Here is a 26897-nt window from a genome sequence, read left to right as displayed (position 1 = left end):
CAGTGCTGGTGTGTAAGAATTACAACTATTTCTGATTTGCGTTAACAAATTAGATTCAGAAACTCAATGCAAATTGGCTCAATTTTCAGTTAATGCCATACCAGGTGGGACATTGATTAAAGGAAGTTGTCGAGAAATTACAGTATAAGATGTAATAAAATAAGTGGGCTGATTTAAATAAATGCAAAGTATTGCACATAGGAAGTGGGGCAGGTGTGAAATCATAAAATGCAGCTTGTGGTTAATAATTGACTGCTCTCGGAACCTTCGTATCAGAGTACATCAGCAAAGCTGCAAGGATTAGGAATATTGCAATTGAGGGGATTTTAACAAAAGGCTAATCTAATTTTATTTCTAAGCAAAACACTTGCATTACTATTATTTTCAAACAGAAATTCCCGATTTGGAGGTTTGAGTTTTTAATGACAGCCATGTTACCACACCATTTACAACAAGGTACAATAATTCACAAGAATGTTTGAGCTGGGCGATTATTCAGCACATTCAAAATGTAATCTTACAGTTCAGCTATAAAAGAAACCAAATCAGGATCTTTTAATATTTACACACTGATTGCACAGTAATGTATCTGGTACATAACACATTATCCGCAATTATGTCCTCATACAGTATACAATTAAAGGTTTTTGGTTGAATGTGCAGTTTTAGAAATCACTTCAGCTATCCTACCAAACCAATACCGTTTTCACTTCAACAAAGAAATTTCATGGAAGTAAGCACCAAACACCTTGATTCCCTGAATATAGTTGGTCCTGTTGGAGAAACAACAATTATTAAAGATCTATATATTTAAGTCTCCATAGCGTTATTCCACCCTATCCCCATCATTTTCTCCAGCCTGAAAACTATCCCTCAAACTCCACTTATGGATTCCCCCCGTCTTTGTCCAATCAACGGCAGCAGTGCCATCTGTATCTCGCCCCCATTCTGTCTTTAAAACCCTCTTCTGCTTCCATAAAATACACTTCATTGACCTGCGTTTGATCACCCCTAACTTGGCTCAGTGTTCATTTTTTGATTCCTCCCTGGTCAAATATTTTGTGACAGTTTTCTACATTAAAAAGGAGCTACATAAAACTAAGTTGTTGTTGTATATCTTTCAAAGTATTCTTCCAAATATCAGTGGAAGTGCTGAAAGAGGTATAAAAAAACATTTATGGTGTAGCCAGGTAAAATGGCTAACTCCCGATTTAAAATGGCGAACGGCAAAGGCTGATGGGAAAGTCAGCCAACAGGACACAAATGAGCAGCTGCAGGTTGAATGTGTACTTACCTCTGGATTGGCCAGACAAGATTGATACCAGCAACCATCAGCATAACAAAACACCAGCCATCTGCATATTAATGAGCAATCCCCGGGAACAATGAGCAACATTTAGACACATAAAGCCAACCCAGACTCGTCGGCACCAGCAGAAGCCTACACAATGGGAGGTGAACGACCACCTCAGGACCGCCCATCGATCAGGGAACCACTCCAGCATTGGAGAAAATCGAACCAAGTGATCGGGACAAAGTCCAATCACTTGGAACCAGGTACAGGGTCCGCCCTGAAATGCGGGAAGCCCCTGGGGACTATAAGAATCAAGCCCAAGTTCAAAGTGTTCTTCTTGACCGGGTCACTCAGCAACGCGAACCGACCCTTGACAGTGACCGGTTCAGCCGCCGCCGATATCCAGTAAGTCTTACTTCAACGCTCAATACAAGATAGGCGCTCCTAGCTACCAATCTGTACCAACTTCGAATCCCGCAGGCTCAGAACCTGAACGAAAGGCCATTCGTTTCCCTGACCTGGTGGGCCAGTTCCAAGTTAAGTATTGGCCTGTTAGCTGTAGAAGTAGCTTAGACGTAGAATTTGTACATGAGTAGTGATTACTGTGTATAATAAATGTGCTTTGATTTAAATCTTACTAAGCGGTGTATTGGATTATTGATCATTACTCGGACTTGAACCACGTGGCGGTATCATAAAGGTACCTGGCGACTCAAGAGCAAAGGTGATAAAACAGAGCAATTAAACTAGGGCAAAAGTTAGCAACAATGGGCACATTAAAAACAGAATATGGTACAAATGCAAATCAATATTTATTTGATGAAGTTGCATTTTGATGACTTGTGCTCAGTTGCGTTACACCATTTTAAGGGGAGCTCGATGGAGTACACGGGGAAAGAAGTGGAAGGGACTGCTGACAGGTTTAAATGAGCACAGTAAGAAGTTTTACAACACCAGGTTAAAGTCCAACAGGTTTGCCAACATTGAGGGCATTTAAAAGTTTATTGGATAAACATATGGATGATAATGGCATAGTGTAGGTTAGATGGCTTTTGTTTCGGTGCAACATCGTGGGCCGAAGGGCCTGTACTGCGCTGTATTGTTCTATGTTCTATGTTCTATGTTCTATGTTTGTTTCAAATCACTTGCTTTCGGAGCACTGCTCCTTCCTCAGGTGAATGAAGAGGTGGGTTCCAGAAACATATATATAGACAGAGTCAAAGGTACAATACGATGCTTTGAATGCGAGCATTTGCAGGTAATTAAGTCTTTAGAGAGCCAGAGATAGGGGATACCCCAGGTTAAAGAGGTGTGAATTGTCTCAAACCAGGACAGTTGGTAGGATTTTGCAAGCCCAGGATAGATGGTGGGGGGGTGAATGCAATACGACATGAATCCAAGGTCCCGGTTGAGGTCATACTCATGTGTGCGGAACTTGGCTATAAGTTTCTGTTCGGCGATTCTGTGTTGTCGCGCGTCCTGAAGGCTGCCTTGGAGAACGCGTACCCGGAGATCAGAGGCTGAATGCCCTTGACTGCTGAAGTGCCCCCCACTGGAAGGGAACATTCCTGCCTGGCGATTGTCGCACGATGTCCGGTCATCCGTTGTTGCAGCGTCTGCATGGTCTCGCCAATTACCACGCTTCGGGATATCCTTTCCTGCAGCGTATGAGGTAGACAACATTGGCCGATTTGCATGAGCATGTACCACGTACCTGGTGGGTGGTGTTCTCACGTGTAATGGTGGTACCCATGTCGATGATCTGGCACGTCTTGCAGAGATTGCCATGGCAGGGTTGTGTGGTGTCGTGGTTACTGTTCTGAAGGCTGGGTAGTTTGCTGCAAACAATGGTTTGTTTGAGGTTGGGCGGTTGTTTGAAGGCAAGTAGTGGGGGTGTGGGGATGACCTTGGCAAGATGTTTGTCTTCATCGATGACGTGTTGAAGGCTGCGAAGAAGATGTCGTAGTTTCTCCGCTCCAGGGAAGTACTGGACGACGAAGGGTATTCTGTCGGTTGTGTCCCATGTTTGTCTTCTGAGGAGGTTGGTGCGTTTTCTTGCTGTAGCACGTTGGAACTGTCGATCGATGAGTCGGGCGCCATATCCCGTTTGTACAAGGGCATCTTTCAGCATAGATGTCTGTTGCGCTCCTCCTCGCCTGAGCAGATCCTGTGTATATGAGGGCTCCTGACGGCTTGAGCATACATGTCGAGTCGAGGGCAGCAGCCTTCCGGAGGGGTTCAATCCGACTCTTTCCTTTTCGGGTGCCATGCCACAGATCTCTCAGTCTGCTGTTCCAGTTCATTGGTTGTCTCATTGGGTTCGCTATCAGCCTCTTGTGGTCTGCGGAAGAACACCCGGAGCCTCATTCGCCTGATGAATTCCTCCGTGTCCGCCGCGAGACTGATGGGATCCATTTTGGCGGTGGTGCAGAAATTGAGCCCTCTGCTGAGGACTTTGACTTTGTCTGGTTGAAGGGTGTAGTTCAACAAGCTGACAATAGATTTCCCTGTATTGTTTTCTACTGTGGTACCGGGGAGGCTTGGTTGCTGCTGGTGGTGATGCCGAATTTCTCAAGCTTCCTGTTCTTGGTGTGCATATAGGTGGCATTGTATCGTTGTCTCATCTGTTTGGCGGTGTTCCGCAGCTGGTCTGCTGTGTCCTGAGCGCAAGTTGAGAATACGGACTCTATCTTGGTTTCCAGGTTGCGGCATCTGCTGTAGAGCTGGTGTATGACAACTGCCAATCTCCAGACGCAATTCTGCAACTCATCCGCTTCATTCTGGATCACAATGTCTTCACCTTCGATAACAAGTTCTTCATCCAGACACACGTAACAGCCATGGGGACCAAATTCGCACCTCAATACGCCAACATCTTCATGCACAAGTTTGAACAAGACCTTCTCACCGCACAGGACCTTCAACCGATGTTATACACCAGATACATCAATGACATTTTTTTCCTTTGGACCCATGGCGAAGAATCACTGAAACGACTACACAATGACATCAATAAGTTCCATCCCACCATCAGACTCACTCAATCTTCAAAATCGGTTGCATTCTTGGACACACTCAGCTCCATCAAGGACGGTCACCTCAGCACTTCGCTTTCCCGCAAGCCCACGGATAACCTCACGATGCTCCATTTCTCCAGCTTCCACCCTAAACACATTAAAGAAGCCAACCCCTATGGACAAGCCCTCTGTATACACAGGATCTGCTCAGACGAGGAGGAGCGCAGCAGACATCTACGCTGAAAGATGCCCTCGTACAAACGGGATATGGCGCTCGACTCATCGATCGACAGTTCCAACGCGCTACAGCAAAAAAACCGCACCGACCTCCTCAGAAGACAAGCACGGGACACAACCGACAGAGTACTCTTCGTTGTCCAGTACTTTCCCCGGAGCGGAGAAACTACGACATCTTCTTCTCAGCCTTCAACACGTCATCGATGAAGACGAACATCTTGCCATCGTCGTCCCCACACCCCCACTACTTGCCTTCAAACAACCGCGCAACCTCAAACAAACCATTGTTTGCAGCAAACTACCCAGTCTTCAGAACAGCAACCACGACACCACACAACCCTGCCATGGCAATCTGTACAAGATGTGTCAGATCATCGACATGGATGCCAACATTACACGTGAGAACACCATCCACCAGGTACGTGGTACAAGCTCATGCGACTTGGCCAATGTTGTCTACCTCATACGCTGCAGGAAAGGATGTCCCAAGGCGTGGTACATTGGCGAGACCATGCAGACGCTGCGACAACGGATGAACGGGCATCGCACGACAATCACCAGGCAGGAATGTTCCCTTCCAGTCGGGGAACACTTCAGCAGTCAAGGGCATTCAGCCTCTGATCTCCGGTAAAGCGTTCTCCAAGGCGGCCTTCAGGGTGCGCGGCAATGCAGAATCGCCGAACATAACCTTATAGCCAAGTTCCGCAAACATGAGTACGGCCTCAACCAGGACCTTGGATTCATGTCGTATTACATTCACCCGCCACCATCTATCCTGGGCTTGCAAAATCCTACCAACTGTCCTGGTTTGAGACAATTCACACCTCTTTAACCTGGGGTATCCCCTATCTCTGGCTCTCTAAAGACTTAATTACCTGCAAATGCTCGCATTCAAAGCATCGTATTGCACCTTTGACTCTGTCTATATATATGTTTCTGGAACCGATCTCTTCATTCACCTGAGGAAGGAGCAGTGCTCCGAAAGCTAGTGATTTGAAACAAACCTGTTGGACTTTAACCTGATGTTGTAAGACTTCTTACTGTGCTCACCCCAGTCCAACGCCGGCATCTCCACATCAGGTTTAAATGAAGAGTAGGAGGAGGCTCAGCAGCTTTAAGACCAGCACCAACCAGTTGGGCCAAATGGCCTGTCTCTGTGCTGTAAATTCTATGTTACACTTTTATTATGCAGAATATTCCCAACTTTACCCTCAAGTACAGGGCTCTCATTTTGAGAACAGAAATTTCAACCTTATATCCATTTGGAGCCACTCGGCTTTCCTGCAGAGTAGAGCAGAGAGGCCACACACACTACAGTAGGCTGCTAAATGTGACTTGATCCCTCAAAAGAGGGGAACTGTCTATATCCACCCCCCTTCATGCACTTTGTGTTATCAGGAGAGGTGAGCGGGAATGAAAAACATTAAGGGAATGGTATGCTTGTGCATAGATAAATACCCTGGATTAATGTGGTAATTACACTAAATCTGATATCCTCATTGCCCTGGGCTGTTGTGGCTGGGCAAGTGGGGTTAAAAGAGAATAAAAAAGCACCCTAGAAAAGTGGGTGGCGTGGTGGTGTAGTGGTTAGCACTGCTGCCTCACAGCACCAGGGACCCCGGGTCAATTCCGGCCTTGGGCACTTCCGGTCTGTGTGGAGTTTGCATGTTCTCCCTGTGTCTATGTGGTTTTCCTCCGGGTGCTCCGGTTTCCTGCCACAGTCCAAAAATGTGCAGGTTAGGTGGGGTTACGGGAATAGGGCAGATGAGTGGGCTGGAGGAAGGTGCTCTTTTGGAGGTTCGGTGCAGACCCCATGAGCCAAATGTCCTCCTTCTGCACGGTAGGGGTTCTATTGATTCCGAGAGACAGGGTTAGTCTTTCTCCTCCCAATAGAGGGCAGCAAAAACTCATGGGCCACAGTCTAACATGAGAGAGCGAGGGAAAGGGAGAGAGCTTTTCGGAAGGAAATGATGGGCAGGAAGAACTTAATTTGATTTAACAAGATGCAATTACATCAATTCTCGTATTATCAGGACTACTCGACCAACAACCTCAAACAGACTCACGGAGACAATGCTTAAGAATATTGCCTCTTACCGGTTGATTTTTTCATTCTGTGAATGAGCACCATCATCTGCAGCTCCAATCGGCAGTAACATAACACTTTTTCCTGTAGCTTCCTGGAATGTCAAGGTAACTGGAATGGTTGCACCTTCTCTGATCATATCCGGCTCAATTCCAAATACTAAACAGGAAGAACAATTTACATTGAAACAAGATAAAAAACACAGTGCGATGTTAACAATTTACACGCTTCAATCGTCTACTAGAATCCTGACCACGAAAAGCTTTTCATAAGGATCAGATCAACACCTCTAACTTAAAGTCTAAAAAAAGAGCAAATTCAATACATGTGTTTTGTCCTCCCTCTCTATTTCTGTGTTGCTGTCATATAAAAATGTACCAACCTTGATAATCTATTAGTTCTCGTGATGCAACCAGAAGTCTTCTCCACAATGGTAAATTAAGAGCCCATTGCCACATTCTTACCCTTCAACATTCTGCTGTTAGGTTTTATTTATGCGATGTGGACATCGTTGATTAAGCCAGCATTTATTGCCCAACCCTAGATCGCCCTTCAGAAGGTGTTGGTGAGTTGCCTTCTTGAACCACTGCAGTCCTTGAGGTGTAGGTACACCCACTGTGCTGTTAAGGAGGGAGTTCCAGGATTTTTGCCCCAGCGACAGTGAAGGAACACTGATACATTTCCAAGTCAGGATGGTGAGTGACTTGGAGGGGGACCTCCAGGTGGTGGGGTTCCCAGGTATTTGTTGCTCTTGTCTTTCTAGATGGTAGTGGTCGTGAGTTTGGAAGGTGCTGTCTAAGAAACCTTGGTGAGTACTCTCGTGCATCTTGTAGGTGGTGTACACGGCTGCCACTGTTCATTGGTGGTGGAGGGTTTGAATGTTTGTGGAAAGAGGAGCAATCAAGCGGGTTGCTTTGTCCTGGATGGTGTTGAGCTTCTTGAATGTTGTTGGGGCTGTACTCATCCAGGCAAGTGGAGAGTATGCATTACACTCCTGACTTGCGCCTTGTAGATGGTAGACAGGCTTTGGGGGTCAGGAGGTGAGTTACTCACTGGAGGATCCCTAGCCTTTGACCTGTCCTAGTAGCCACAGAATTAATATGGCTAGTCCAGTTTAGTTTTATGATCAATGGTAACACCCCAGGATGTTGATTGTGGGGGATACAGCGATAGTAATTGTAATGACTTAGACCAGGCCTTTGAGATTGGCCAATTAGATTACGAGTTCTCTGTATATAACAGGGAGTGTCAGATCCTCTGCAGGCCAGTGCAGACAGCAAGCTGAATTCACCTGGTTGTGCTCCTGTTGGTTTTGTAAATAAAAGGAATTCTGGTGAAGGGACTTCTGCCTCCGTGGATTTATTACAGTAATGCCATTGAATGACATAGGGTGATGGTTAGTATCAGAGTAATGCCATTGGCTGGTGTAATGCCATGTGTTACTCAATAATTTGATTCTCTGATTTTGAAGCTATGTCCGGAGGATCCATGGCGTTTTACGAGGTAAAAATCGGCGGCGCCCCCTCACCGATGCTGCGACTGGTGAGGGGCTAGCAGCTGCGTCATGTAAAATGCCCGGCCTTCACAAAATAAATGGCTGGAGAATTGCCGGGTCCATGGCCGCGCATGCACACGGCAACGACCTGCAGCGGTCATGCTGTACAACATGGCACCGACCTGCCAGTTATGCTCCCCTGGACACCCCCTTGCCACCCTCCACCAGTCCTCCCAGCCCTTGCCGAAGCCCCGCCGGCCAGCAACATGGCTCCCGCCCGACTATGGCGCCGCTGGGCACAGTCCGCAGGCACCACGCCGGGTTACCGCACGGCTGGGACCATACATCAACCACGTCAGTGTGGACTATGCCCATCGGGGGTGGAGCACCAGGGGAGGGCCTTCAGGTGACGTCCTGAGGCTGTCCCAATGGCGTGCGGTGCTGCCGCGATGATGCTATTTCAGAGGGGGCGGAGCATGCGAAACTTGCGTAAAACAGACGACGCCCCAATTCCGTCGTAAAACTTGATTCTCCGCCCGATCGGCGATTCCGAAATCGGCATCGGAAAAGAGTGAATCTCGCCCAAGATTTCTAATTTTGCGGGCAGCACCACATATTTTGGGGTGGGACGGGGCGAATGAGAGGGGAGAGGCAGTTAATTAATATCAAGGAAAAATATGACAAAATGCAGGAATGCATTAATAAACTTAAAAATGGATACATAATTGACTAATGAATTTTAAAATTTATAAGTGTGAGCGGATGCATTTTGGTAGGGAAAACAAGGTCACATACACTTGGAGAAAGAAGAGTCTAAGTGGGCTGGAGGAACAAAGTGATCCAGGGACACAGATTCACAAATCATTAAAAGTAATGGTTAATAAAGGCAAAAAATCCCAAACAAACCATGTAATGGAGTTCATTTCCAGAGATACAGATGGAAACTAAGGGCAGCCATGTTAAACTGGTATATGGTTCAGGCCACACTTAGGAGTACGATGCACAATTGTGGTCTTTATATTATACAGGGAGTATACAGTGTCACAAAATGCTAAGATGCTATGAAAATGAGTGTTTTTTTTGCACAAGTAAAATCAAACTGCCATGCATTTTGTAAACCATGTCTGGGCAGCAACTAAGAGAAAGGAAAGAATAGGGAAGCGAGTGTTCTTTACAAATGATACATTTAGTCGTCCGAATGCTGTGAGCCAGGAAGCAGAATAGTCACAGATGAGGTGTTGAAGAAGCAACAGTAAGAAAGAGAGAGAGAGGCAGCCAACCTTAAGAAACAATTCAGCTGGAGATGAAGTGCTGAAGGCAAAAGCCAGTTTGTGCAAAAGATTGTTTTCTTCACTGAACTGAAGACCATTCTCAATTCCTGGTCTCTGAGGTGGTATGGTGTGGTATTTACTGGCTCGATTTGGCCAATAGATTTATGGTTGTAATTTGGGTAATGGACGGGTCTCAGTATAGTTCAGGATTACGGGGGAAGTAGATGCTTTTGGGTTTCCAGCCGAAGTATAAGATTGTTCTTTGCAGTGATTCATTTTCTCTCTTCTTCTTTAATAAATACTTTAATTCTTGTTTAATGAAAGGGAGGTTTGAGTTCTCACTGTTTCCGCAGATATTTCTCACTGATAGCCGAAAAACAATACACCACGCGAAACCAGTGTTTCAGATTGGAAAACTCTTGCAGGTAACATAAATGGGGTTTTGTAACACCAGGCATTGGAGAAGATCCAAAAGGATTCTCAAGAATTGTAATATCCCGCACGGGACCTACGGGATGGGAATGCTTGGCTTCCCCACGCTCCTTGCGGAGTACGAGCTCCCCCGCTAGGGGCGGGGTATCTCAATTACCCAGTGTATACAAGGCCGTCCAGTAAGGCACCGACCAAACAGGAATCCAGTGGGGATCTACCGGGAAATGTATATATATCGTTTGTAAATAAAACTTTGTTTTTATTTCTACTTGGTGTGGACTCCCCGTGTCCTTATTAAAAGCATGTTAAGGTATTCAAATTCTTTCACCAACCTGTTTTCATTGCATTCTTGCCAGCTTGGTAATGTGGATGGTTATAGTCTGCCAACCAGGCCTTTGCACCACTAGCCATGTATACCTTCAATGTGTTGGGACTCCCATATTCAGCAAAGACTTTTTTGATATAATCCGCTACCTAAGTAGCGAAAAAGAAAATCAAATGAATTGAGAATGAATGAGAGAAAAAGCTGGAGAAGTGCAATTTTGTATGTTAAACAGAAAGTATCCAAATCCCTCTGTGATTTTTGATCCACAATAACCTTAATCAGGTTCCACTTTGTCACTCAGCATGGGATTTAACAAGGGGAATCAGAGCAGAGCAAATGACCAATGTAGCAACCCAGCTCCCAAAACATATTTCTAACCAATATATTATTAAGCCAATAAATGTCATTCACTGCAGTGCTGCTTGTGTTACATATCAGTGCATTAATTGGTTTTCTCATTTGCCTACAAAATGCAATGACACAGCTCAAAGAAAATTAATTGGTTATAATGTATTATGGGACACCTTGTTCTTTAATATGTTCATTGAATGTATGGGTCATTGGCAAGGCCAGCATTTATTGCCAGCACTAATTGCTTTTTTTTTCACTCTTTCGCAGGACATGGGTACCATTGACTAGGCCACCTTTTTTATTGCCCATGCCTAATTGCCCTTGAGAAGGTGCAGTCCATGCGATGTGGGTACACCCACAATGTTGCGAGGGAGGGAGTTTTCTGGATTTTGGCCCAGCGACAGTGAAGGAATGGCGATATAGTTCCAAATCAGGATGGTGTGTGGCTTGGAGGGGAACCTGCTGGTGGTGGTGTGACCGTGCGTCTGCTGCCCTTGTTCATCGAGGTCAGGCATTTTCAAAGTGGGGGTCGTGACCCGTGGGTGGGTCGCGGGCGGGTGCCAGGAGTAGAGGAGCCATCCATCGCGATGTTCCCGATCGTGGGAATTCAGGCGCAACGGCCGCAGCAGCCGGCTTTTAACGATGCCGGCTACGAGTGGCTTTAAAAATGATGGCCGCGACCGGCTTCAAAAATGCAGGCGTGCTGCACATGCGTATCCACTCATCAGTGCGCTTGCCCGGAGCCCAGAGAGAAACACCGTCTCCTCCTGACGTTAGTGCGGTGACTCAGGAGATTTAAAGAAAAATTCAATTCAGTCTTCCTGCATCTGTCTTGAATGTGCTCAGTGGCTGAGCCTGCAGAACTCTCTTTGGGAGTGAATTTTAGTGATTAAAAAGATTCACAATACTTTGAGTAAGTAATTCCTCCTCATCGATGTCGAAAATCGTTGCATTATAATTTGCCCGCTATATCCCCAGGCTGTAAACCACCCATCTGAGGGAAACTTACATTCTGCATCTGCTCTGTAGAGTCCTGAGCGAGTCATGCCTGTTTCAATGAGGTGATTTCTCATCCTTCACGACTCTAGACTCTAGAATACAAGCCCAGGCCCATCTCTCACATTAAAGGGAAGAAAAAATGGTGGGTCGCGAAGGTCGGCCAGCGTGGGTTGAGAAGGTCGGCTGGCGCGGATCGTGAAGGTCGGCTGCCGTGGGTCCGGAATGATAATGATGATAATGATAATCGCTTATTGTCACAAGTAGGCATCAAATGAAGTTACTGTGAAAAGCCCCTAGTCGCCACATTCCAGCACCCGTTTGGGGAGGCTGGTACGGGAATTGAACCATGCTGCTGGCCTGCCTTGGTCTGCTTTCAAAGCCAGCGATTTAGCCCTGTGCTAAACCAGCCCCTGGTTTGTGTTACATCCTGGCCTGGCCTTGCTAGTGATCCATACATTCAATGAACATATTAAAGAAAAAGGTGTAAGGGAGAATGAGAGTATAGAGGTCAGGAGCACAGATTTGACGTCGCAGGAGGGGGCCAGCGTTCAGGTAGGTGGTTTGAAGTGTGTCTACTTCAATGCCAGGAGTATACGAAACAAGGTAGGGGAACTGGCAGCGTGGGTTGGTACCTGGGACTTCGATGTTGTGGCCATTTCGGAGACATGGATAGAGCAGGGACAGGAATGGATGTTGCAGGTTCCGGGGTTTAGGTGTTTTAGTAAGCTCAGAGAAGGAGGCAAAAGAGGGGGAGGTGTGGCGCTGCTAGTCAAGAGCAGTATTACGGTGGCGGAGAGGATGCTAGATGGGGACTCTTCTTCCGAGGTAGTATTGGCTGAAGTTAGAAACAGGAAAGGAGAGGTCACCCTGTTGGGAGTTTTTTATAGGCCTCCTAATAGTTCTAGGGATGTAGAGGAAAGGATGGCGAGGATGATTCTGGATATGAGCGAAAGTAACAGGGTAGTTATTATGGGAGACTTTAACTTTCCAAATATTGACTGGAAAAGATATAGTTCGAGTACAATAGATGGGTCGTTTTTTGTACAGTGTGTGCAGGAGGGTTTCCTGAAACAATATGTTGACAGGCCAACAAGAGGCGAGGCCACGTTGGATTTGGTTTTGGGTAATGAACCAGGCCAGGTGTTGGATTTGGAGGTAGGAGAGCACTTTGGGGACAGTGACCACAATTCGGTGACGTTTACGTTAATGATGGAAAGGGATAAGTATACACCGCAGGGCAAGAGTTATAGCTGGGGGAAGGGCAATTATGATGCCATTAGACGTGACTTGGGGGGGATAAGGTGGAGAAGTAGGCTGCAAGTGTTGGGCACACTGGATAAGTGGGGCTTGTTCAAGGATCAGCTACTGCGTGTTCTTGATAAGTATGTACCGGTCAGACAGGGAGGAAGGCGTCGAGCGAGGGAACCGTGGTTTACCAGGGAAGTGGAATCTCTTGTTAAGAGGAAGAAGGAGGCCTATGTGAAGATGAAGTGTGAAGTTTCGGTTGGGGCGATGGATAGTTACAAGGTAGCGAGGAAGGATCTAAAGAGAGAGCTAAGACGAGCAAGGAGGGGACATGAGAAGTATTTGGCAGGAAGGATCAAGGAAAACCCAAAAGCTTTCTATAGGTATGTCAGGAATAAGCGAATGACTAGGGAAAGAGTAGGACCAGTCAAGGACAGGGATGGGAAATTGTGTGTGGAGTCTGAAGAGATAGGCGAGATACTAAATGAATATTTTTCGTCAGTATTCACTCAGGAAAAAGATAATGTTGTGGAGGAGAATGCTGAGCCCCAGGCTAATAGAATAGATGGCATTGAGGTACGTAGGGAAGAGGTGTTGGCAATTCTGGACAGGCTGAAAATAGATAAGTCCCCGGGACCTGATGGGATTTATCCTAGGATTCTATGGGAGGCCAGGGAAGAGATTGCTGGACCTTTGGCTTTGATTTTTATGTCATCATTGGCTACAGGAATAGTGCCAGAGGACTGGAGGACAGCAAATGTGGTCCCTTTGTTCAAAAAGGGGAGCAGAGACAACCCCGGCAACTATAGACCGGTGAGCCTCACGTCTGTAGTGGGTAAAGTCTTGGAGGGGATTATAAGGGACAAGATTTATAATCATCTAGATAGGAATGATATGATCAGGGATAGTCAGCATGGCTTTGTGAAGGGTAGGTCATGCCTCACAAACCTTATTGAGTTCTTTGAGAAGGTGACTGAACAGGTAGACGAGGGTAGAGCAGTTGATGTGGTGTATATGGATTTCAGCAAAGCGTTTGATAAGGTTCCCCACGGTAGGCTATTGCAAAAAATACGGAGGCTGGGGATTAAGGGTGATTTAGAGATGTGGATCAGAAATTGGCTAGCTGAAAGAAGACAGAGGGTGGTGGTTGATGGGAAATGTTCAGAATGGAGTACAGTCACAAGTGGAGTACCACAAGGATCTGTTCTGGGGCCGTTGCTGTTTGTCATTTTTATCAATGACCTAGAGGAAGGCACAGAAGGGTGGGTGAGTAAATTTGCAGATGATACTAAAGTCGGTGGTGTTGTCGATAGTGTGGAAGGATGTAGCAGGTTACAGAGGGATATAGATAAGCTGCAGAGCTGGGCTGAGAGGTGGCAAATGGAGTTTAATGTAGAGAAGTGTGAGGTGATTCACTTTGGAAGGAATAACAGGAATGCGGAATATTTGGCTAATGGTAAAGTTCTTGAAAGTGTGGCTGAGCAGAGGGATCTAGGTGTCCATGTACATAGATCCCTGAAAGTTGCCACCCAGGTTGATAGGGTTGTGAAGAAGGCCTATGGAGTGTTGGCCTTTATTGGTAGAGGGATTGAGTTCCGGAGTCGGGAGGTCATGTTGCAGCTGTACAGAACTCTGGTCCGGCCGCATTTGGAGTATTGCGTACAGTTCTGGTCACCGCATTATAGGAAGGACGTGGAGGCTTTGGAGCGGGTGCAGAGGAGATTTACCAGGATGTTGCCTGGTATGGAGGGAAAATCTTATGAGGAAAGGCTGACGGACTTGAGGTTGTTTTCGTTGGAGAGAAGGTTAAGAGGAGACTTAATAGAGGCATACAAAATGATCAGGGGGTTGGATAGGGTGGACAGTGAGAGCCTTCTCCCGCGGATGGATATGGCTGGCACGAGGGGACATAACTTTAAACTGAGGGGTAATAGATATAGGACAGAGGTCAGAGGTAGGTTCTTTACGCAAAGAGTAGTGAGGCCGTGGAATGCCCTACCTGCTACAGTAGTGAACTCGCCAACATTGAGGGCATTTAAAAGTTTATTGGATAAACATATGGATGATAATGGCATAGTGTAGGTTAGATGGCTTTTGTTTCGGTGCAACATCGTGGGCCGAAGGGCCTGTACTGCGCTGTATTGTTCTATGTTCTATGTGTCCTATCATACATTATAACCAATTCATTTTCTTTGAGCTGTGTCATTGCGTTTTGTAGGCAAATGAGAAAACCAATTAATGCACTGATATGTAACACAAGCAGCCCTGGAAGGATGGTCGGTTGGTAAAAATGGGTCCCCGGGCAAAGAAATTTGAAAAACACTGATCTAGGTGGTAGGGGCCGAGGGTTTGGGAAGTGCTGTCGAAGGGGCCTTGGTGGTTTTCTACAGTGCATCTTGTAGATGGCCTTTGAGATGCTAGTGGTGAGCTGCATTCTTGAACCGTTGCAGTCCATGTGTTGCAGGCACCCTCACAGTGCTGTCAGGAAGGGAGTTCCAGGGTTTTGATCCAGTGACATTTAAGGAACAGCAAATTATTCCAAATGAGTAATGTATGTTGCTGGTGGTGTCCTTATGCATCTGCTGCCCATATTCTTCAAGGTGATAGAGGCTGTTGGTTTGGAACGCGCTGTTGACAAAGCCTTGGTGAGTTCTGTAGTGCACCTTGTAGGTGTTATAGACATTGCTGCCACATTGTTGACGTGAGGGTGGGGGAGTGGGGAGGTTTCTGCCTGCTGGCTGTAGAGCCAATGAGAGACCCGCATTGCCTACTTTTGGTAAGGCCTACCAAAGCATGAACCGACCAGGGAGCAAAGAGGCCAGTGGCAGGCCTTGCTCTGAAAACAAGACTTCTGGGCAAACATCTTGCCTGCAAGAGCTGTCGACCAGAGTTTAGCAACTCTGGCACTCAGAAGCACCATAGGGGAGTTAACTGCTGAAGTTACAGGGTCCAGAGGCTCAGGATTGCAGAATGACCCAGGCCAAAGGTAAGTAATGTTGGGAGGGGCTTTGCACGGTGGAGTTTGTTGGGAGAGGGGCTGGAGTTGATAGCAAGGGCAGTGGTAGGGGTAGCACTCAGCAGGCCTCCTGTTCCTGACGTTGTGTCTCTGGATCAGTCCCTCGAGTGCACCCCCACCCCAGAGGTGACAGGCTGGCTGTAAGGTTGTAGCTATCATGCATGGCACATGGCAACAGACAAACCTGCAGCTGGGTCCATAACATCAGCAGTGGGGTGAGATCCTTAAGTAGTCATTAATTATCCACTTAAGAGACTCAATCAGTAGTGAGGTGGGAAGGTCGACCATGGCCTTCCCACACATAACCTAATTCTGGTGGAGATGGGAAGTGGCAGGGGTCCTCTATGCCACTATTCGGCCGAATTATATGCCCTTCCCAACTCCAGATAGAGCAGAAGATTCCTCAAATTAATCTGTGGTGAGGAATTTGAATGTTTATGGCACTGGATGGGATGCCAGTCAAATGGCTGCTTTATGCTGGATGTTGAGTACATTTGCAGCTGCATTCATCCAGGAAAGCGGGTGTGTTGCATCACACTCCCAACCTGTAACCTGTAGAAGGTAGACAGGCTTTGGGGAGTCGGAAGTTACTCATTGCAGAATTTCTGTACCTGAGCTGCTCTTGTAGCCACAGTATTTATACAGCTGGTATATTGAGGTAGTATTTTGCATCGGTCTTCACTATTAGAGGATACAAGTAACATCCCAGAAGTAGCTGTCAATCAGAAATGGAAGGGAAGGAGGAACATAGACACATCAAGGAAGTGGTATTGAGCAAAATGTTGGAGCTAAAGGCAGACATCGTCCCAATGTTCTGATGGACTTCACCCTGGGGTCGGAAAAGAAGTGGGTAGTGAGAAAGTTGATGCGTTGGTTTTCATTTTCCAAAATTATTTCGGGGAAAGTTCCAGTCGATTGAAAAACTCCTTTTTCCAAAAATGGATGGATGGAGAAAGCAGGAAATTACAGGCCAGTTAGCTTAACATCTGTCACAGGGAAAATGTTCGGAACTAAATATGCTACAGCAGGACACTTGGAAAAATTCAGGACCATCAGGCAGAGTCAAATTGGTTTTATGAGAGGGAAATCATGTTTAACCAATTTATTGGGATTCTTTGAAGGTGTCACATGTGCTGTGGATAAAGGGGAATGGGTGGATGTACTGTACTTAGACTTCCAGAAGGTATTTGATAAGGTGCCACATCAAAGGTTATTGAGGAAAATAAAAGCTCACGGTGTAGGGGGTAACATGTTGTCTTGGATAGAAGATTGGTTTGCAAACAGGAAACAGAGAGTAGCATAAATGAGTCTTTCTTGTTGGCAAGTTTTTATGAGCGGTGTGCCACAATCCTGGGACCTCAACTGTTTAAAATTTATATAAATGTCTTGGATGAAGGAACGGATGGGATAGTTGCTAAATTTGCTGATGACACCAACATAGGTGGGAAAGTTATGAACAGGACATACAGAGGCTACAAAGGGACACAGGATAAGTAAGTGGGGAAAAGATCTGGCAAACGGATTATAAAGTGGGCAAATGTGAAATTTTAACAGGAAGAATAAAAAATAATATTGTCGAAATGATGAGAGATTGCAGAGCTCTGAAATGCAGAGGGATCTGGGTGACCTAGTGCATGAATCGCAAAAGGCTAGTATGCCAGTAAAGCAAGCAATTAAGAAAGCTAATAGAATGCTGTTTATTGAAAGGGGTATTGAATACAAAAGTAGCGAGGTTATGCTTCAGTTATACAAGGCATTGGTGAGAACACATCTGGAGTACTGTGCACAGTAATGGTCTCCTAATATTAGGAAGGAAAATATGAATTGGAATCCTTCAGAGAAGGTTCACTAGTATAATACCTGCATTGGGTGGGTTGTCGATGAATCAGAGTACAGGAGGGGGATAGAGAACCTAGTGGCGTGGTGTAATGACAACATTCTCTCCTTCAACATCAGCAAAATTAAGGAGCCGGTCATTGACTTCAGGAAGCAAAGTATCGTACACACCCCCACCTGCATCAATAGTGCCGAGGTGGAGATGGTTGAAAACTTCAAATTCCGAGGTGTGCACATCATCAACAATCTGTCCTGGCCCAATCACATCGATGCTATGACCAAGAAAGCACAAAAGTGACTGTACTTCCTGAGGAAAGTAAGGAAATTCGGCATATCCACATTGACTTTAACAATTTTTCATCCTATCTGGCTGCATCACTGCGTGGTATGGCAACTGATTGGCCCAAGATCGTAAGAAACTACAGAGAGTCGTAAACAAAGTCCAGTCCATCAGGCGAAACTGCCTCCCATCCATTGACTCTGTCTACACCTCCCGCTGCCTTGGGAAAGTGGGCAGCATAATCAAAGTCCCCTCCCACCTGAGCTATTCTCTCTTCCAACCTCTTCCACCGGACAGGAGATACAAAAGTCTGAGAACACGCACTAACAGATTCAAAAACCCCACTGTTACCATACTCCTGAATGACCCTTTAATGGACTGAACTGATCTCTCCACGCATCTTCTCTACTGAGTAGAACTACACTCTGTATGCTTTTCCCAATGCCTATGTCTTTGTATTTACATTGTGTATTTATGTATGTCCTATGTTTTTTCATGTACGGAGCAATCTGGACTGCACACAGAACAATACTTTTCATTGTACCTCAGTATAAGTGACAATAAATCAAATTCAAATCCAAATTCAAATCTTATGAGGAAAGGTTGGACAGACTAGGCTTGTATCCACAGGAGTTTAGAAGAGTAAGAGGTGACTTGATTGAAACACATAGGGCAGGCTTCTCCAGTCCCCCAGCCGCGTGTTTCTCAGCGGTAATCTCCTGAGGCGAAGGTGACCTGCCTCCAACACCCAACAAACACCTTTTTGTCTGAGGTTCAACTCTAGTCAGCAGAGTGTTTCCCCAGTTCCTACTGACTTCAATTTTACGAGAACTTTGATGCCACACTTGGTCAAATGCTATCAAGGGCAGTCACTCTCATCTCACCATTGGAATTCAGCTCGTTTATAGATTGAATGGACCAAGGCTGTAATGAGATCTGTAACTGGGTGTCTTCAATGGGACTCAAATTGAGCATTTTGAGCAGGGTATTGGTGAATAAGTGCCACATGACAGTATTGTCAATTAAGAGTAGACTGATGCGTGGTAATGGGCTGGATTGGGTTTGTCGAGTTTATTGTGAACAGGACACACCCGCTAAAATTTTCAATTTCAATTGGAGTCCAGCTTTCCCAGAGTAGTTTGGTTCGGGGTTTTGCTTGTTCTGCAGCAAGTCCGGGTGCAGAGACGTTGCTGTATCCATTACACTCAGCCATGTTTGATATCACATTGATCGAATGGAATTAGCTGAAGGTGGCATGTATGATAACGGGGACCTCAGGAAGAGGCCAATATGGATCATCCGCTTGCCACATCCGAAGATGGCTGCAAATACTTCAGCCTCATCTCTTGCACAACCGTGATGGTCTCCCTTGTCATTGAGGACGGGAAGTTTTTGGAACTTCCTTCTCCTCTGCTTAGTGGTTTATGAGGAAACACTGGGTCTAAGCAGCAAATCTACGCTAGAAGGATGCAACATGCAATTACTTTGCAGCAAAATAAATAAATTTCAAAATAACTAACGTACCATTACTAATGGTACTAATGTTACAAATGATACACGTAACTCCTTAAAGATAGTTTTTAAATGTACCATTAACTGCAATTTTAGCAATTTCTCTCTCATGGGAGCTTTGTTCAGCTGTCTCGACATGATGCAAGTGAATAATGGTGCCCTTGATGCTAAAACTGCCCATCAGCATAGAGTGAAAATAGATCATTTATGTCCCAAACCAGGGAAACAGCTGTGCACATCACAACTGAAAAACAGCACATCAACATCTTCAGGTTTTATCCCAATGTTTGGATTTAATCCCAAAATTAAACAGTTACATAACCAACAGCAATCCACTCTTGGGATTCAGATGACTAACAGCTGCTGAACCTTCAAACTTGAACCTTGCAACATTGACCGAATCTCAAGATTGCAACACTGCTATTCAATCCCCATCTTATCTCAAGATTGGAACACCGCTATTCAATCCCATTTTCCCTCAAGATTGGAACACTGCTATTCAATCCCATTTTCCCTCAAGATTGGAACACTGCTATTCAATCCCATTTTTCCTCAAGATTGGAACACCACTATTCAATCCCATTTTCCCTCAAGATTGGAACACCGCTATTCAATCCCATTTTCCCTCAAGATTGGAACATTGCTATTCAATCCCATTTTCCCTCAAGATTGGAACATTGCTATTCAAACACCATTTTCCCTCAAGATTGGAACACTGCTATTCAATCCCATTTTCCCTCAAGATTGGAACACTGCTATTCAATCCCATTTTCCCTCAAGATTGGAACACTGCTAGTCAATCCCATTTTCCCTCAAGATTGGAAAACCGCTATTCAATCCCATTTTCCCTCAAGATTGGAACACTGCTATTCAATCCCCATCTTCCCTCAAGATTGGAACACCGCTATTCAATCCCATTTTCCCTCAAGATTGGAACGCCGCTATTCAATCTCATTTTCCCTCAAGATTGGAACACTGCTATTCAATCCCATTTTCCCTCAAGATTGGAACACTGCTATTCAATCCCATTTTTCCTCAAGATTGGAACACCGCTATTCAATCCCCATCTTCCCTCAAGATTGGAACACTGCTATTCAATCCCATTTTCCCTCAAGATTGGAACACTGCTATTCAATCCCATTTTCCCCTGAAGATTGGAACACCGCTATTCAATCCCATTTTCCCTCAAGATTGGAACACTGCTATTCAATCCCATTTTCCCTCAAGGTTGGAACATTGCTATTCAAACACCATTTTCCCTCAAGATTGGAACACTGCTATTCAATCCCATTTTCCCTCAAGATTGGAACACCGCTATTCAATCCCATTTTCCCTCAATGTTGGAACACCGCTATGCAATCCCATTTTCCCTCAAGATTGGAACACTGCTATTCAATCCTCATCGTCCCTGAAGATTGGAACCCTGCTATTCAATCCCATTTTCCCTCAAGATTGGAACACTGCTATTCAATCCCTTTTTCCCTCAAGATTGGAACACTGCTATTCAATCCCATTTTCCCTCAAGATTGGAACACTGCTATTCAATCCCATTTTCCCTCAAGATTGGAACACCGCTATTCAATCCCCATCTTCTCTCAAGATTGGAACTGTGCTATTCCATCCCATTTTCCCCTCAAGATTGGAACACCACTACTCAATCCCATTTTCCCTCAAGATTGGAACACCGCTGTTCAATCCCATTTTCCCTCAAGATTGGAACACTGCTATTCAATCCTCATCTTCCCTCAAGATTGGAACACCCGCTATTCAATCCCCATTTTCCCTCAAGATTGGAACACTGCTATTCAATCCCCATTTTCCCCTCAGGATTGGAACACCGCTATTCAATCCCCACCTTCCCTCAAGATTGGAACACCACTATTCAATCCCCACCTTCCCTAAAGATTGGAACACTTCCTCTCAATCCCCATCTTCCCTAGAGTTTTAATTGGAATACTGGAGGAGGAGTAGTTCAATCCGCCATCCGGTACATTTCTAAAAATTCATTCTCGCTTTAAGGGAGTTGCAAGCAAGGCCGGGACTTATTGCCCATCTCCAGTTGCCCTCAAGAAGTGGGCATTAGTCAAAGTTCACCTGGTGCAGATATTGTCATAGTGCCCTTCTGAATGGAGTACCAGAATTTTGACTCAGCTATGCTGAACACTGATACACGCCCAAGTGGGGGCAGATGAACTTTGAGGTGGTGACTTTCCCATGCATCTACTGTCCTTGTTACTCCATTCAGGAAGACCATGGCTAAACCGGTGCTTGAACTCTTGCCTGCTCTCCATATGGGAATATAGGGACAGGGGGAGACCATTAATCCCTTTGAATCCATTCCAGCATTCAGTGAAATCATGGCTGATCTCATGTTCCTTGATACTTTACCTAATAAAAATCGATTCACGTTTGCCTTGAAAATTTAAATTTACTTTTCATCCGAGGCCATTTACAAAGATAGTTCCAGGTTTCCATGACTTTGTGCATGAAAATCTGCTTCTTCATCACAATCCGAAACGGCCTGGCTCCATTATAAGGTTATGCTCCCTTACTTGTGACTTCTCCTTTAGTCCTTGTATCAGTCTAGTGAACCAGCTCCTGGCCATTCATTATTCCAATAAAACATTCCAATTTGCTTTTCTTGGATCTAGGGCGGCACGATGACACAGTGGTTGGCATTGCTGTCCCACAGCTCCAGGGACCCGGGTTCAATTCTGGCCTTGGGTGACTATGTGGAGTTTGCACATTCGCCCCGTGTTGCGTGGGTTTCCTCTGGGTGCTCCGCCCCACAATCCAAATATGTGCGGGTTAGGTGGATTGGCCATGTTAAATTGCCCCTCAGTGTCCAAAAGGTTAGATGGGGTTACAGGAATAGGGTGGAGGCGTGGCCTTAAGTAAGGTGCACTTTCAATCACTGCGGGATTGTTTTCTGATTGGTGTGATATGATACGTCATGTTCTTGGGGATTTGCATCTGTTGGATGAGGAAGCTGAAAGTTGTATATCCAAGTTTGCAGAAGGCATTAAATTAGCAGGCACTGTAGTTTGTGTAAACGGCAAGTTGTACAGGGGAATAAATAGACTAAGTGAGTGAGCAAAACTCCAGCAGTTGAAATAGTGTCCTGTCATCCACTTTAGAATCATAGCATTTACAGTGCAGAAGGAGGCCATTCGGCCTATCGAGTCTGCACCGGCTCTTGGAAAGAGCACCCTACCCAAGGTCCACACCACCACCCTATCCCCATAACCCAGTCACCCCACCCAACACTAAGGTCAATTTTGGACACTAAGGGCAATTTATCATGGCCAATCCACCTAACCTGCACATCTTTGGACTGTGGGAGGAAACCGGAGCACCCGGAGGAAACCCACACACACACAGGGAGGATGTGCAGACTCCGCACAGACAGTGACCCAAGCCGGGAGTCGAACCTGGGACCCTGGAGCTGTGAAGCAATTGTGCTATCCACAATGCTACCGTGCGACTGGTTAGCACTGCTGCTTCACAGCACCTGGGATCCGGGTTCAATTCCAACCTCAGGGGATTGTCTATGTGGAGTTTGTACGTTCGCCCAGTGTCTGCGTGGGTTTCCTCCGGCTTCCTCCCACAGTCCAAAGATGTGCAGTTGGCCATGGTAAATTGCCCATTAGGATGGGGTTGTAGGAATAAGACGGGGGATTGGGCCTAGGTAGGGTGGTCGTTCGAACGGCCGGTGCAGACTTGATGGGTCAAATGGCCTCCTTCTGCACTGTAGGGATTCTCTGATTCTATGAGGGTGACCGAGAGGACATTGTGTAAGACTAAATCAAAAGGTGGTTCATTCCACTGTAAAAGCTCTGTACCTGCTTCTCAACCACCTCTGGAACCATGTCGGGCACCAATCGAATGGAAAACTTCCCGATAACTTTCCTAGGAATGACTGTTTTAGCTCCGGAACCAGCAAAAGCCCCCTCGATTCCATGTATAGACAAGGATGGGTATCTCCATCTGTGCATCAGAATTTGGTGCTGTGAACAATAATCAAAAGGGTCATACAGTTTAACAGAAGTGAGCACCAGAGGATATTCAACAAGCTTAGAATAGGTCGAATGAACGTTGATGTTTATTAGGTCAGACATATTAAGATATGGGTGGAGTACTCTTTCAGAGGATCGGTGCAGACTTGATGGGTCGAATGGCCGCCTTCTGCACTGCAGGGATTCCATGATTCTATAAATGGCATGTTTGTTCATGATTGCTGCAGATATTGATGGGGTGTCAAGTTGCAGCACTTAATTTCATTCCAATAGATTCAGAAAACCCAATAGCTGAAATCAAACAGCACTGTAACATGTTCAATTCAGTATTCATTTTCCACTTCTTTCAATCAATCCTGTTTGCAGTGGTCCAGGAGCTGTCAATCAAAGTTTGATGTTTATAAACATTCCTGTTCGACAACTTCATAATGAGTCATTGACTTATAAAAAGCAAAGAAAACTGTTCTGAAGGAGGATGAATGGAGCAATGCTGACAGCTGGGGGCTGGGGGTTATAAACTGTCAATTACAGCTTCGTAAAATCAATATCAAGGAGAAATTAATGAATGGCTTGCAGATCAAAGATCTGAGGGGGTTCAAACCCAGCTGACTGGTTTTCTCTTTCCAGGAATTACCAGGTGCTGCTTCCTGTGCCTGAGTCAACAGGTGTATTGCACAGGGGAGTGTTAAAGCAATGATTTGTTTTCACTGCCTCAGTTTGGACTGTTCTCTAACTTCCAGGCAGGGATCTCTCTTCTGAGGTGCTTCCTGACAGGGCTGTCTCTCCTGGGCGGTCACTGGGTGGGGGGGGTTTCCTTATTTAGGCGTCTCTGTTGGGGGGCGCGGGTCAGGTGATCCTCATATTGTTGGAGGGGATATCCTGAAAAGCAAGGGATGGAAGGCCGAATTGCTCTGCAGTGAGGGTGGGGGGGGAATTAATTGCGATGCGCGGGGGTGCGGTGGCCAACTGTGGGACCTTGCTATCGGGCCATTCGCTCAAAATGGCGGTCGATAGCAGGATTCCCTTGGGAAATCCTCGTAATCCTCACCATGCATAAATTTGGCTGGCTAAGGATTGGGAATCACAGCAAATCAGGTGCAATTCAGCTCTAGCGGGAGAACACTGGGCGGGATTCTACACTTCCAGGCGCCAAAATCGGGGTGTGCAATCGGGCGGGGAATAGCTCCTGACGCTGAATCGCGGAGGGCGCTGGTTTGTCGCCGAATCGCGATGCTCCGCCTCCTTGAAAATGGCACCAATGTGATGCACACCGCGCAGAGATTAAACACCGTTCGCATATCATGATTGGGCACACCCGCGATGCTCTGCCTCCGAATGGGTCGAGGTCCAGACGGTGTGGACCATGTGTGCTCTCACAAATCGTGAACTTGACGTGGGGCTGCTGAGAGGGCGTACAGACAGTGCCCAACACCGCTATACTTCGCCGACAGCTGTGCCGCTGGTCGGGGGCTTCTGCCAGGGCCGGGGGGGAGTAGTAGGGGGGGGGGGTGACCAGGAGGTGGACTGTGGGGTCGGGATGGACAGGCATGCAACGCCATCAGCCGGCAAGGCAGCCATGCAGCTGCGCATGTGCTGACAGCCCGCTGTAAACCTGGTGCTCTGGGTCATATAGGTGACCCCCCCTGGGGCAGCCCTCTGGCTCCAGCCAACCCATCAGTTATATGGACGCTCTAGCATAACCTGTCCCATTTTTTAGGCCCCGATCAGTGTGTGTGTATGGAGGGTGTATTGTTTAAGCACGGCTGCAGCTTGTCAGCCTTGCGAGTGTCCATCACGGACCCAACGATTCCCGCACCATTTTTCATGCGTTTCGAGGGTGTTCCATGCATCGCCGGTGCTAGCCCCTCACCGTTAGCAGAATCGGTGCTGTGTGGCGCCAATCTTTCTGACGTGAAAGTCCACGGATTCTCCGTTCGCGTCAGCGCTTAGACTCAGAAATGGAGAATCCGACCCATAGTCTCCCAAACGGAGAATTTTGTCCATGGTCTACTATGGTTCTGGTATGAATTTATACTAACCTCCTTGAAAACAATTCTTATTTACATATCCTGTAACAGCAATTGGTAGCGTGATATCAGCATCAATTTAAATGCAACCTACAGTTTTCTTTGCTTTTTATAAGTCAATGCTTCTGAATGTTAAAATATGCAACTTTCTCAAAAGTTCCTGTCGTTAAGAAGCTGCTCTTACTCCAAGTGGATCAACACTTCCACTCTACTAATTGAAGAGTAAAATATCTCTCCAATACGAGAGTCAAAAATTAATGGACCGAATTTTATGACAAAAATGATGGTGAGGTTATTGGTGCTCTCACGATTACTCAGGGGCAAATCATCATCTTCTGGTATCCCCATAGAAACAGTTAATCTTCTCCACAAGTTTTGCTACATTGGCACCTTGTTGAGTGTTCAAACACAAGGCAACTATGAAATTGTAGCTCTAAATCATAGACACCCATTAAACATGCCAGAAAAAGTTACTGATGTGTAAGTGAATTTTGAACATTGTGATAAAGTCTTACTTACTGCCAAAAACACTCTGATACTGACAATTCAATACTCCAAGTGTGGAGTTTTGTTCCTTCAGATTTTAATTATCATTGGAGATATAAAAAACTAAATTAATATAAACTTGATTTCTACTTGTTATTTGTCCCTTATCTATCTCTCACTTAATCCTATTTTACTTTCTGTTATGTCCCCAAATCATGAATGAGGTCATAAACTGTTTAAAATAAACTTTACCTTTTTGCATATTTAAAAAGTGGATTGTGATACAGCAAAGGATAGCTGCTACAGGTAACATGATTCAAAGGTTGGCTATGATGTGTTGCGTGCTCTGGATCCGTGGAACACATACACGCCACCAACACTTAAAATAGTACAACACACAGCACTGGCCCCGCACCTGCGGGAGATGTTCACAGACTTGCTAGCGAGGGGCACACTGCCGCCCACGCTAGCACAGGCCTCAATCTCGCTGATACCTAAGAAAGACAAAGACCCAACGGAATGTGGGTGATACAGACCCATCTCACTGCTGAATGCAGACGCCAAAGTACTGGCCAAAATCCTAGCCAAAAGGTTAGAAGACTGTGTACCTGAGGTGGTCGCGGAGGACCAGACGGGCTTTGTCAAAGGTAGACAGCTTACCTCGAACATCAGGCGCCTGCTGAACGTGATAATGACCCCCTCTGGGGACAGAACACCAGAACGTCTCCCTAGATGCAGAAAAGGCCTTCGACAGAGTCGAATGGAAATACCTCATAGAGGTACTGGAACGGTTCCTTGGAACATGGTTCACCTCCTCGGTAAAGCTCCTATACAACGCTCCCATGGCGAGCGTATGGACCAACAATACCAACTCCCGATACTTCCAGCTGCACAGGGGCACCAGACAAGGATGCCCACTGTCTCCGCTGCTGTTCGCTCTAGCGATCGAACCACTAGCAATCGCGCTCAGAG

At 46.0% G+C, this 26897-nt stretch overlaps 1 protein-coding gene across 1 annotated transcript in view; it reads right to left on the bottom strand.

Moving 5' to 3' along the window:
• Positions 1-402: 402 nt before the first annotated feature.
• The window catches only part of LOC140385244 (cytosolic non-specific dipeptidase-like), a 50384-nt gene continuing 23889 nt past the window's right edge, over positions 403-26897 (bottom strand). Inside the window, exons 8-11 of the mRNA XM_072467170.1 lie at positions 23239-23403; positions 10165-10306; positions 6646-6793; positions 403-773 (exon numbers count right to left, since the gene is read on the bottom strand). Coding sequence (XP_072323271.1) covers positions 707-773; positions 6646-6793; positions 10165-10306; positions 23239-23403 — 522 coding nt within the window. The 3' untranslated portion in view covers positions 403-706. The remainder of the gene's footprint in view (positions 774-6645; positions 6794-10164; positions 10307-23238; positions 23404-26897) is intronic.

Source organism: Scyliorhinus torazame, chromosome 11 (genome assembly GCF_047496885.1).
Source record: "Scyliorhinus torazame isolate Kashiwa2021f chromosome 11, sScyTor2.1, whole genome shotgun sequence".
NCBI classification, from domain to species: Eukaryota; Metazoa; Chordata; class Chondrichthyes; order Carcharhiniformes; family Scyliorhinidae; genus Scyliorhinus; species Scyliorhinus torazame.
This window is presented reverse-complemented; position numbering and strand designations above follow the sequence as displayed.